The 14,074-nt window shown below is 44.4% G+C and overlaps 1 protein-coding gene across 2 annotated transcripts in view; it reads right to left on the bottom strand.

The window, feature by feature from the left end:
- The window catches only part of plpp3 (phospholipid phosphatase 3), a 33,399-nt gene extending 20,678 nt beyond the window's left edge, over nucleotides 1-12,721 (bottom strand). The window contains exon 1 of one of the 2 annotated variants that reach the window (XM_039812191.1): nucleotides 12,118-12,721. In XM_039812191.1, coding sequence (XP_039668125.1) covers nucleotides 12,118-12,256 — 139 coding nt within the window. In that variant the 5' untranslated portion in view covers nucleotides 12,257-12,721. The remainder of the gene's footprint in view (nucleotides 1-12,117) is intronic. The other variant, XM_039812190.1, reaches the window with a different exon arrangement.
- Between the last annotated feature and the right edge of the window lie 1,353 nt (nucleotides 12,722-14,074).

Genomic DNA, 14,074 nt, shown 5'->3' with positions numbered 1-14,074 from the left:
TAAATCAGTCTTTATATGCAGAGGTCATGGCAAGGCCTTTGTGTGTATGTGCCTTTGTGTGTGTGTGCCTTTGTGTGTGTGTGTATGTACATATTTTTAATCCGTAAATCCGTTCACATGTTCATGCTCTAGTGCATGCTAGAAATTACGGCACAAAAGTATGTTTGTGTGCATATGTTTATACGTTTAACGTTCTATATGTGGCTCGCTGTGCATGTGTGCGCGGGTCTTTGCTTGCACACATTTGTTTGTGTGAGCGAGATTATCCAGCCGGCGCCCGTTTTAATTGGCTTTGGAGTTAAATTTGGTAGTGCAAGTTAGCTCATGGATTAGCAGGACTAGCACAATCTGGTTTTTACATTTCCCACAGACATAAAGGAAAGAATTGTGTTTCTTTTTCGGCTTATTGCAGAGTGAGAAATAGTTAGGATTTGCATTTTCACGCATTTCGACAGTGCTCATTAATATCAAGTCCAAAGTCCCTGTGTCCTGCAGGGTTAGGATCAGCGGTCTATTATTTTCTCTCATCTTATCAACGACTGTACTTGCCAAAACAGGAAACAATAGCTATGCTTAAGGCAGCTAACGCACTGCGGCGCTCAAAAGGTTAATTCCCCTTGACATGGCACTAATTTCCCCTGTAAAGCAACGCCTGCGGATCTGCAGAGACTGTGGGGGCAAGCTTCCCGTTCTCCCATGACGCTCTCCCCTTTCTGGGTCTCGATTGACATTCTAATAGCATTCATGGCTTTCAGGAGCAAAATCGGAATGATATCGTGATGATGGTGAGCGATCTGGAGTGTCAGCAGTCAGTGTGAGAGGTGAATGGGAGGCGGATCGGGGCAGAGGAAGACGTATTGTGGCCAGCTCTAATGGAGGATTTCCTCCTCCTGTCTCTCAAGCACCCCAATTCAGAGGAAGGTTAGAGAGTGCAGAGGCGGGGGGGGGGGAACTCGACTCCATTGACTGGCCGGTCAATCAATCAGACTTTGTCTTCTCTTCTTCTATGAATTTTCTCACTGCTCTTCAACAATTCAGATGGCTGAGCATGGCTGTTTATCAAACTTCAGCGCTATTTGGTACCTACCAAAAATGTTTTGAAGGTTTCTAAAAAGGTCTCCAAAACCGGCACACAATATCTGGTTCGATCTGTCACAGATCCTTTTTGGTTTATCATATAGTTGCTGATTTAAGCAATCAGGAACCATTCAACCAATTTTGAAGTATTTAGACAAAGTTGTGTATTGCTGCTTGCGTTTAGACAACATTTGGAAACTTTGGCTTCTTTTGTTCAAAGAAAAAAAAAAGGTTTCGTTGGGGAAAAAAAAGGAAAAGAACTCGTGTGTTTTAAGTTTGTGAATAGTGCTGAAAACAATTAGTTGCTCAACAGAATATATTGCGAACAGCTTTAATCATGGAATACTCTTTTCAGTTATTGATTTTGAAAAACATTTCCTTTGTCCAGATTTTTCCCAGATGTGAGAACTTGCTTCTTTTCTCAATTTTATATTGTTATATATTGAATATCTTTGGGTTTGGGAACTAAAGCGAACCATTTTAAGACATCGTCTACTGACCTCTCAAAGACTGCGGGGCATTGTGTCATTTTTCCCTATTTTCGACATTAATTGCAGCCCTATTTCTGATGGACTACCCAAACACAAAAATGTATAAAATGTATTCCTATCTTTTAATCCCTTTACATCATAATTCATCTCAAGGAACAGACCTCGCCACAAACCATGAATCAACCTGATCTGTGTGTTTGTTATTTTGACAGAGAAACCTGGCAAATATGTGCAGATCCATTACCTTCACTTTTTATATTTTAGATCAGTCCCAGTCTCTTGAGGAAACGTTTGACATCAGTTCAGGCTCCACATCAACACACACCCTGCAACACAACCTATTCACTAAAAAGGTGTCCGACATGGCTAAAAAAAAAAAAATGCTGTATTATGTTGTGGTTATTTGATGTGTGTGACTCTGTGTGTCCAGACACAAACAGACAGAGAGAGTGTCTTTGTTCAACGACTTCAATTAGCAGAGCCCGCTAGTCCATTAATTTGAATAACTGTCCTCTTCCAGCAAGGAGTCACAGTGTAATTGCAGTGTTTGTGTGACAAAGATTCACTATGTGTGTGCAAACAGTGAGAGTGTGTGTGTGTGTGTGTGTGTGTGTGTGTGTGTGTGTGTGTGTGCATGCGTGCGCTGTTTGAGTGGATCTGATAGGAACAAGGGATCAGAGAGAATGAGTGGCTCCGTGCCAGGTACACTTGTTAGTGGACACTGTTCTGCCAAAACGAGGTCAGGTGAGCACGGCTCCGTGGCAACAGCAAGGGTTTAAAAACATTAGGAAGGTTTCTATGGAGATATTCTACATCAAATATGATAATAAGCCAAATCTTAAAAAGGTCCAGTGTGTAAATTTCAGAACAGGAGTCTTCTTCTTCTTCACCCAGAAAAAGAAAAAGGATATTGAAAAGAGCAAGGGACCAGCTTTTTGAAGCGTGAAGGCTACCGTAGCTGTAATACGTACTATGAAATGCGTGGTGCGAGAGAGTTGATTGCGATATATGATCTCAATGCTAGATGGGACCACACATGGACCTTTAATGATTAACATTAAAATTAGCTTGTACTTTCATTCTCAGCCTCTGTCTTAATATACATCTTTAAAATTTAGAAGACACGTACGTACACACAAACACACACACACACACACACACACACACACACACAAGTGCGTGGCACTATCTTTGTGGGGACCCCTCATTGACATAATGCATTCCCTAGCCCCTTACCCTAACCTTAACGTCACAACTAAATGCCTAACCTTAACCTTTACCCTCACCCTAACCATAACCTAATTCTATCCCCAATCCTAAAACCAAGTCTTGTTTTGGGTGTTGTGGGGTCCAGCATTTTGGCCCCACAAAGATGTCCGGACCCCACAAGTATACTGTATTCCAGGTTTTTGGACCCCCACGAATATAGTTAAACAAGAATACACACACACACACCTAAACATTGCTGTGACCGCTGGGGGTTTTAAATACTACGGCCTGCCAAGCAGATGCCTTAGATGTCCATCCAACTCTACACAGTGTCACACAGTTCACTTTATATGCAGGTCACTGAAGCCACGAGTATGTGTGGCCTTCCAGACATTTGGGATTAGAGTGCAAAGGTTAGCTTAGGTTCATGACAGGTTCTGTAAGTAGCTTATGGGGCCAAGGGTCAAAGGTAAGGGATGTGACATAGATCTAGGAGTGTACTGTAGCGTACAGGAGCACGTGCCACTGTAACACTGCCTATTATATCTGTGAGAGTGTGTGCCTGCTTGTGTGTGTGTGTGGCTATGTGGGTGTTACAGTAAAGTGGATTACTGTGGTTCCACTAGCAACTTCAGCGAAGCCTTTCTCAAACATTTTTAAGTTGTTGACCACAAAGGGCTTTAAAAATGCTTGCGCACTCCAAATAAAAAAAACTGGGCTCTGTGAAAAACCACCCAGGCTTTATCTATACGCCTGATCGCTGTTTAGGGAAATATACATTTAGAAAACACATGCATGAACATGCACACAGTTACACTGCTGCAGATGTTTGGCCCTAGATATCAGTTCTTTGTTTCCACAAGCTGCTGATGTGTCGCACACATGTACAAAGCTCACAAATACACAAACACACACACACACACACACACACACACACACACACACACACACACACACACACACACACACACACACACACACACACACACACACACACACACACACACACACAGGAGTGGCTGAGGTCAGCAGAGTGGTGCGCAGAGTGAATCCCTGTCCTTTTTCACCCTCTGTGTGAATACTGCTGCGACCGGGGGGCCGCTGGCTGAAGCATGTGCTTACTCAGAGAGATTTTTATTCACAGGAATAAATGCCCTTTTACACACAGGCGTCTGTTGGGACACTCTCTAGGGGACTTTTACCAGCAGGCACCTGCGAGGGCAGCCTCTGAATGCGGCTGCTGGCTCCGTGTTGCTGTTGGCTTGTATGCACATTTGAAGAGATGTTGGATTCAACACTGTTTTGTAGGGAAATCAACTCTGGTCCACATTAGCGAGTAGAGGATATTTATAATGTGTTATAAAAAAAAAAAAAGATCTGTTACAACTCATCAAGACCTTCCTAATGCTTGGCTGCACTGTCAGTTGAAAAAGGAGGACGGAAACACAGCTGCTCCATTGAAGGGAAACTTGAGCAGAGCCCAGGGGCCAGATCAGGCTATTTGGCTGGCTGGTTGGTTGGTTGGTTGGTTGGTTGGCTAGCTGGGTGTTTCTCTGTTGTTGCCATAATGGCATTATTACCCCCTGGGACAAAAGCCTGGCTGCGGAGAAGGGGGTCTGTGGAGTCTTCGAAAACCTGACGCCTCTGTCTGGATAACAATAATCTCCTAAACTTCACTCACTACCTTCCTCCTTTTCCTGTGCTCCTTGCCCTCATCTGCTCCTTAAATATCCCGCTCACCTCTGCACACATCGTGGGCCGTGTGTATCTGAAGACAATTGGGTGTTAAATCGGAGCAACAGTGTGAACGCTCTTAGTATTTGCAGGGAGCCTCTTCAGTCGGCCTCTTCTCTGTATGTAAACAGGACAGGGCTCAGTGGCTGCGGCACAGATAAGGCCTGCGCCAATAAAGATGCTGAGCTGATTACTGCGCAGCGCTGGCCACAGCTGAGCAGATAAGCACCACAGCTCACAGTCCGGTCAACAATACCGCTAGAAGCTAGAATACAGCGCCAGCCATAAACCACTGACAGACAATCAAGCGGCCTTGAGTGCCCAGCGAGGAGGGTCTCTCAGTCTCTCATCTCTACCTCATTCACTTTTTCCCCCCCTCCCTCCAATCCATCCTCCCTCTGTCTGCCACCGGCCTATTGGTCCTCGTTAACGAAACAAAGAGCGCTGAGATGCATCAAAAGGGGTTTTGTTCTCAGTGAAACAGTGAAATCTCCCAGACCCCCAACAACCCCACCATCTCTGGATGCGCTCAGCATGTGCACACACAAACACAGAGGATTGTAGCGGGCAATGTAGTAAGAGAAAGTGACAGACAGAGGGGCCTGTGTGCAGGGAGGAGGCCCGGGCGAGGACAGTGTGGTGGAGCAGAGAGATGTAATGAGGCCTACAGCTCTCAGCCTGCTGGCTATGATGAAGCACCGCTGTGTAACATCATGCTGCCTCTGCTCTCATTTACATTCCAACCTAGTAGCATTGTTGTCGTTTGTTTTTTAAGCTGCTGATCCCATGGTAATAAGTAGAACTGCATGTAATTTAACCATCTAGGGTGGCCAAGTGCTGATTCATATGACCCACACCCAAAATTCCACAAAATATTCATTTGCAACACCCGCGGAAAAATCAAACACAAGCTTAAACATACGCAGGAAAGATGGCTAACAAAGGTTTATGGTAGGGTACAGCCCAGTAATCCTGCTTTATCTAAATAAGCAGTTTGAGGGTGTTTACCTGCGAGGGGATATAATTGTAGATGAGAGTGTAGACAGAGACAGGGGAGACAGACGCTTTACTACACCATTGTTGTCAACTTGTAACCTACAAGCTGTTGTTCATCTATTGTCAAAGTTTAGTCTTTTATTGTTCAATTTAATTGTTTGCTAGGATGGGGACGTTGGGGAAGAGAGTTCAAAGAAATCAAAGAAATGAATGTGTCTGGTTTTGTGTACCAGCGCAGAGAGACACAGTCCCATCAGTCAACCTGAAGCCTTCGGCTTGCCCATGGGAACCGCATGGGACACACACACACACACAAACGCACACAAGTACACATCGAGCCTCAGATGCCTCACACATGCCACCCACACATACGCGTTGCAGATATAAGCGTGCACATACATAGACTCACTCTTTCACCATGCGGGCCATAGAGTCCATCTAATGACAGCTCCGGGCGCTCCCTCTGCCTTATAAACCCCCCCCATGGGACACACATGCACACGCTCACACCCACACAGCTCTAATCGCAGCCCTGCGCAGACATAAACCCCAGGGTTTGTTATTTAACTCATGCACCAACAGAAACATGTCACAGTGACGGGCTGGAAATGTCACACACACACACACACACACACACACACACACACACACACACACACACACACACACACACACACACACACACACACACACACACACACACACACACACACACACACACACACACACACACACACACACACACACACAAGTCTGGCCGCAATACCACCACTACAAAAATATACGTCGTCGACACAAAAATGCACACTTAAAATGACTTACATTCTTTAAGAATAAATTTTTCCCCCCCCCCCCCCGTCATAACATGCACACACATGCTGAAACCCACCACCGGCCAACCCCTTTAAACCACAGATAACACAAAAGGCATACATACAGTGATGTTATCACACCTTAAATACCATACCATATATTGACTATCGTCAGAACAGAATGTAACATATTTCTGTGTCTATTGAATGTCTGCATCGAGCCCTCGGCTGTGTGCGAGTGCAGGAAATCTCAAACAAAGAGCACTGCAGGCATTTGTTCCATATCAGTCTCTTTTCTGCGTGACCTTTGACCTTATATGACAAAGAGAAGAATAGACCGACAAGGAGCATCAACAGTGGGACACTATGTGGGAAAGTGGGAAAAATACCAACAACTTCAACGCATCTCTTCAATAGATATTCCTCACAGGCATTTTGGGAGCTTGCGACAACTTAACGGCTACCAGTGGATAGGGGTGTGAATCGCTTGTTTCATCACGATATGATATCAGATGGATTCATTGGTAGAGGTGTGACGAGATCTCGTCCCACGATGAAAAATGTGACGAGACTTCTCGTCGAGGTAAAAAAAATACATCACGCGATATAGGTCACAAGTGCAGAGCAGCCGCCAGTAGACAAGAGTCTGACCTGGTTGGTCTTAATAATACATCTGGTTTTGCAGATGAGGTTGGACCTTTAAATTAGCGTAGAAGATCCCCAGTCCGTTCGCCAAAGTTGACTCGGAGTTCACTTTTGGAGTTGCAATTGTACAAAGCTGCCGGTAAAACCCAGCGTAACTCTCTGTGAGAGAGAGAGAGTCAGAAAGCTAAACCTAACTTTACTTTTAATGATTTTAAACAAAGAGAAATTATATCCTTCCTCTTAAAAGGTCATAAATCAAAACAAGAGCAGCCTACCTCCTTGTTTACTGCTGCAATGAAACACTTGGTTACATTGTAACCTTGGTTCTCTGAGGAAAGACTATGTATTTTTTGGGCATTTCAGGCCTTTATTTGCATAGGACAGCTTAGACTTGAAAGGGGAGACATGCAGCAAAGGGCTGCAGCTTGGAGTCGAACCCGCGGCCACTGCGTCGAGGAGCGAACCGCCACATATGGGCACCCGCTCTGCCAGGTGAGCTAACCAGGCGCCCCCAGACGTATTTCTTAATTGAAGTTTTCTTTGAAATAGTGTTAAAATCTCGTCTCGTTCTCGTGAACCCAATTTTGTGTCTCGTCTCGTGAGCCGAGTGTCTCGTCACGCCCCTGTTCATTGGACAATGATGTGATATTTGCAGATATCGCGAAGTCTGCCGTGATACGATTTCGATTCGACTCAGGGTCCTGCGATCGATAGGAGACAATATCATTTAACACAACCGGTTTCATTTATCATTTAACTCACCACAAACTAAATATGATTTTTTTTTTTTTTTAGCTCTTACAGATATTCAAAAGAAAAATAATTCATTTTTAATACAAAGAATACAAATAATAAATAAGTGTCACATTGCATTTAACTGTGACGATATGAATCCATGCAGTTGGATTGTTTACCAAGCAATCAATTTATCGATCTATATCGATGTATCGTAACACCCCTACTAGTAGAAAGTGATCTATTTTATTTACAACACCTAAATTGGTGATGCTGGACGTGGCAGACTTGGCGTGTTTTTCCCGCACTTCATTCCACCTCTCCTTCTCTCTTTGGGCCTCTAAATCTAGCCTTGTAGTCCAGAGCATTTCTCTTCTCAATCAGCTCCTGTCCCTGAACAGATAGACTCATGCAGATCTCTGGAGAATATCTGCCCTTAGATTAAGGTCTGCACTTTTGGATTGGAGCCGGTGTTTGGGTTTGTGTGAGTGAAGGCCTCTCACTCGCTGTTTGATTATAGCTTTTTACTAGACACGTCGCAAAAAACTTGTCGTGCCTATCATGTTGTTGTCTGGCAGATAAGTTACTTTCTAGGCATACGCTAAACTAACCACATCTTGTGTTTAAGTATTTGGCTACCAAAGCTCATTCCTCTCCATTAGTCAAAGCCAGTTAAGAAGAGGGAAGAGGGAGCAGAGAGGGAAGGAAGGGGGGAAAGAATGGAAATGGGCTGAGAGGCAAAAAAAAAAAAAAAATGGACAGGATTTCATTTCACAACCACACCTACCTCCGACCGACACTACCTTTCCGTTTCCCACCCTTTCCTGAGCACCACACACACACACACACACACACACACACACACACACACACACACACACACACACACACACACACACACACACACACACACACACACACACACACACACACACACACACACACACACACACACACACACACACACACACACACAGACACACACGTACACACACACACACACACACACACACACACACACACACACACACACACACAGCCCCCTGGTTCACTCACTCCCAAAATTGCACCAGATGTCACATCAAGAGTCTTCGGCCAAGACACTGCAGCCAGATGAAGAATTTAAGAAATTCTGGAAAATATTTGTAGAGCGGCTCAGGATTGAAGTGGCTGAGGCCTGGAGAGGTAGAGGTTAAATCTCTCTCCAGCTTTAATGAGGGGCTGTGTGACCGACTGCTGTAACGCTATAGCAGCTAATGGAGAGGCAGGAGTTGGGTTAGAGCCATATAGGGTTAATGCCCAAGGGCCAGTTATGAAGCGGATTCCCCGGGGGCCAAAAGGTTACACTCCTTTCTGTTGCTAATTAACAATGTCCACGTCTGTCACTTGTGGAAAATCACGTCACCAAACACCTGACTGTATCCCAGATCAAAACGGATAGCAAGAAATTTGAGAAACTAATGGAAAGAAATCTGGTGCCCAATATATATGAGTGGCTGGTCAATATAGCAATACCCAGACAGATCTTGTGGAGCTTTTAAATTAGCTCACAGGACTGAAAGTTAACGGAGCCAGTCCTGGACAATCCATGTTTATATTCTTTAAAAAAAAAAAAAAAGGCCCCTGCAGCTCTAATTCTGAATGGCTTCCAAACCCAGACAGACACTAATGCATGCTCCCAAGCAAACACACAATGCATGATCTCCCTTGCATTGTGAAAAAATTAATCTGGGTTTAAGTAAGGCTACTTTTAGAGGTATGCTTTCCTGAAAGTTTTCACAATAAACATCCACTTTCAACTGGATGATAGCGGGCTATAGGACATGTTCGGGAGCACATGCGAGACAGGGAAAAAGTTAAGAATGAAATTCAGTCTGCGGTTTGTGTATTTATAGTGAGTGTATGGAGTTTGTGTGTGTGTGTATGTGTTCCTTATGGCGTCGCTAAATCAACTCTGCTGCTCACGGAGAGTGGAACCCGAGCCAAAGTGAAATCAGCAGATGCTCCTTGGGCTCAGCTGCCAAAGTGGTACGTTGTAACTCTGGTCTCAGCAGTTGAGTGCTGGGTGAGAGTGTGTGTGTGTGCATACATTTTTTTCCATCACCATTCTGATCCTGCTGTTTTGTGCATCATGATTAGCAGAAGCAACAGAAGGAGGGGACCCCTTCTTTAGTTTGCACACGTGTGTTATAGATGGCCTCAGATGTCCTTTATGCAAACACAATCATTAGCCTTGCCTGAGGGGTGTGCGACTGTCGGGCAGATTACAAAAGTGTCACTTTAACGTGTGTGTGTTTGTGTGTAGCAGCAGCAGCTGGCAGATAGGAACTAATTAAAGGTAACGAGATATTTATGCATTAGCTGTATAGTGTACGCTATTCTTTTCCGATGTGCACACAGAGAATTCTTCGGAGCCCTCTACACACCCGCATTCCTCGTTCCTCATTCAGCCTCCCCTGATAACCCCCTTTTCTCCTTCTCTCTTTTAACCCCTCCACCCACTGTAACCCCCCACCACCACCACCACCAAACCACTAAAGTGGGACAACCAATCACCACTGAGCAGCCAGATTGTGTTTAGCATGACAAAGGAGAATCTGTGTGACCATTCATGTCGGTGTGCTTACATGCATTGTGTGTGTGTGTGTGTGTGTGTGTGTGTGTGTGGGGGCGTTCTTCTTACATGGCAGAGAGGAGCTTTTTTACTAGTGAAGGAAGTTGGTTTTTGCAGGAAATTCACTCCACATGCGCTCAAAGCTCATCTACATTTATATGGGTGCAGATGAAACAGTGTATCTCTGTCTGAGGTTCTTTAATAGGCAAACCAATATAAACCCAATGGAAAACTTTGCATCTGTCAAGCAGCTCTGCTTCTACTACCCAGCATTTAGGACAATGTGGAGTTAATCTGCACCATTTGTAACATCCTGGGTGATAAAAATCCTGCTCCTGTGTGGCGGCGATGTCTCATATTTTGTTACTACTACTGCTGATGCTTTGGTTTCTCCACATAAAGCGGTTGGTGGGGCTCCCACCTGCTCCTCTAATGCCTGGTCAGCCACGCGTCCTGCCTCTCCATCGCTCTCTCGGTTAGATTGGAGAGGCATTCCCCTGCCACAACACATGCTTAAGCAATTATTCCATGCAGTCCCCTGGTCAGAAAGGGAGAAAGAGGGCTAGATAGAGAGCCAGAGAGCCAGAGAGCCAGAGAGCCAGAGAGCCAGAGAGAGAGAGAGAAAGTAATTTGAAGTGGAGTGATCAGGGGCAGCTGGCCAGGGATTTGCAGGGTTCTGGGAGAGAATGTGTAGAAGTAAAGCGCAACTCCCATAATCCTTTTCTAAAAGAGAGAAAGGGGAGACGGAGGGATTGAAAACAAAGAGAAGAGAAAGGGGGGCCACTGGAGCTAGAAACTAAAAAAGGACTGGGCTACAGTGACAACAGCCAAAAAACAAACCAGCTATCAAAGCAACACACATAAATGCTGCACTCGGAATCTGGACCGGGACGCTAGCGGAATAACAAGTTAGGACTCACACACACACACAAACTCTACTTCACAAACAAGTTGCATGTTGGAGCAAATGAGAGCAGTAAAGACCACGGTGACACTTTGATCAGCTAAGGATCAATAATTACACTTCTCATCACTTCTCATCACATCTCTATGTACAGACAGCTCTGGCTGGGATGGCACCTCTGGAGGTTTTAGGGTCAGGTGAACAGGGTTAGGAGGGCACAGGAGGGGGTGTCACGGGCTATTTAAAAAAAAAAAGGGCAGGTTACAACACTTCAAAACACTTAGGCCCTCAGGCATGTTGGCAGGCACCCGGAGCATCAATTGATCGGGTCCCAGTGATGCTCTGTGGACTTTGTAAAAAATGATCAATACATTATGGAACGACAACATTTTCAATCTTTCTGTCTCAGGCTGAGAGCAGCCATGCACACGTGTGTCAGTCAATCAGCAGAATGCCAAAGTTGTTTGTGTATCGATTGATGCTATACATTCTTGATTGTGCCATTATTGTTTCATTGTGAGATTGTACAGTATAAAGTGTGTATGTAGAAGAATCCGAAAGCCTGAAATGTTGAGTATTGTCAGTGTTTCCCCCGGCATGGGGTGGTGTGTTGGGACTGGACGATAAGGGGATGTTGCAGATTAAGTTGTCTTGTGGAGACAGATAACAGGCACTTTTAAAACGATGAGGCTTTTACTGCCAACCATCAGAGAGCGCGGGCCCTGTTTATTCAATTATTGTTTCTTTTATTATTGTTTTGTGTGTGGATCCAGAGTTTAAAGTATAGACCAATGACTGACCCTTGGCAGTGGAGTCCAAATCAGCTGATGTTAACCAACAAAGTAAACAATTCAAATTATAACACGGACCTTACAGGCTAAAACTTATTCATAGACTTACCAAGTAGAAGGCAGAAGACGTCGAGCGCTATCAGCAGCTTCTTCTTACTGTTGTCAACACCATTGTTGTTATTTAACGTAGAGGTTCCTCCGTTCCTTGTCTCTTGTGCCATTGCTTTCTCATACATGTACTTTTGCATTTGAGAAGTCCCCCCCGATTCGGCTCAAAAATCCCACACCACGCGGTAGGTGAAGAAAGTCTGTCAGGTTCTCAAGTCCTTTTAAAAAAAATATAAAAATATTGTCATGCAACGACAAACAAACTTCCCAACTCGGAGGTCTCGTAAAGTTTCAGATCTGCTGATGTTGTCTCGTGGTTCACTTTCATATATATTTTTAAATAGTAAGCTGTTGAGTATTATCTGGTGAACGGACCCGCGCCACGGACTCAAGAAAGAAAAAGTTGCCTCCGCTCGAAATGAATGGAAAGCCCGCTCCCCTTTTTATCGCTCTTGGTTCAAAGACTTGGAGTGAGTGAGAATTGCGCTGCGCATCGACAGCCCGCTCTTGTTATATCAATCCTTCTTCTCCTCCTCCTCCCCCTGCTCTCTTCAAGTTCCCCCGGCAGCTTCAAGGCTCAGCCCTCTTCCCTCTCTGCTAGCGGCGGGTAATCACCTCCATCCCTGCGTGGAAAACTTTCTCCGACTAGTGGCGACGAGCGGGGACAGAGAGCAGCGCCCCCCGTGGTTCCGCGTGGTACGACAGGCGCACTAGAGTCATAATTAGTTAGGAGCGTTTTCAGAGTGGTTATGCTGTTAGAGATGGGGGTATTGGCTCTCTTTTATTTAATCCTAAAAGAAGAATTAAAGCAAATATTTTACTAAACAATTATTTTAACAATATGTTTCCTCAGTTCTTTTTAAAAGACGAATGTTAAAACTCTGCTGCACATTGTGCCCATGTAATATTACAAGTAAAGAAGTCCTAAACAAAACATATGCATATTCTGCAAGTCCCCATTCAAAGAATATGTGGACGTTAAGAATCCATCCGTTTTACTGGCATTATTTATTTTTCTGGGGAAATGTGTAATGGGGACTTGAACAGGAAAATAACTTTTTTATTGTATTTAATCTAAATGTTGGTGACAGTAGCTCAGTCCGTAGGGACTTGGCTGGGGAACCAGAGGGTTGCCGGTTCAAGTCCTGTGCGGACCAAGTACGGAGCGTGGACTGGTAGCTGGAGAGGTGCCAGTATACCTTCTGGGCACTGCCATGGTGCCCGTGAGCAAGGCACCGAACCCCCAACTGCTCAGGGCACCTTTAATGGGCAGCCCCCTCACTCTGACATCTCTCCATTAGTGCGTGTGTGTGTGTGTGTGTATTTCGGGCCTGTGTGTAATGTGTTTATTAACTAACAACACAGTGGTGAAAAAATTTCCCCTTGCGGGATCAATAAAATATCACTTAATCTTGATCTTAAAAAAAATACAGATGTATCAGTGAAAACTCTAATTTGATTGCTCCGGTCAGTGAAACCAAGCATTTACTTATTTATTAAAAGGCACAAGATTGAATGCTTCTTTTTGAACTAATAAGAAAACGTTCATGTGCCAGGCCAGCTCCACAAATGCTTTTCAATTTCAGATAGAGCTCAAGTCTGAAACACAAGTCAGCAGCAGAAACAATTCCAAGAGGCATGCTGGATATTGATAAGTTAAACTTACACTGCCATCTAGTGGTTAAATATGAACAACTCGCCTTAATCTTGTTTGCAACTCATCCATCCATTAATTTCACTTTTTCGACCTATTTTCACCAGCCCATTCTGTTACAGAAAGTTGATGGAATATTATCAACATTTGACGCTTTAAAATCAAATATGACAGATTTTTTTTTAAACACCTGGGACTGATACGGTAGAGAGGGGCCAACACAATTAGCCTACACTGTGTGATATGATATGACTGCAGGGAGGATGTAGGCCTAAACAATATCAGATGCTCCTCTTTGTGGTTT

Source organism: Perca fluviatilis, chromosome 9, assembly GCF_010015445.1.
Source record: "Perca fluviatilis chromosome 9, GENO_Pfluv_1.0, whole genome shotgun sequence".
Lineage (NCBI taxonomy): Eukaryota > Metazoa > Chordata > Actinopteri > Perciformes > Percidae > Perca > Perca fluviatilis.
The sequence above is the reverse complement of the archived record's forward strand: the minus strand, read 5'-3'. Positions and strand labels throughout refer to the sequence as shown.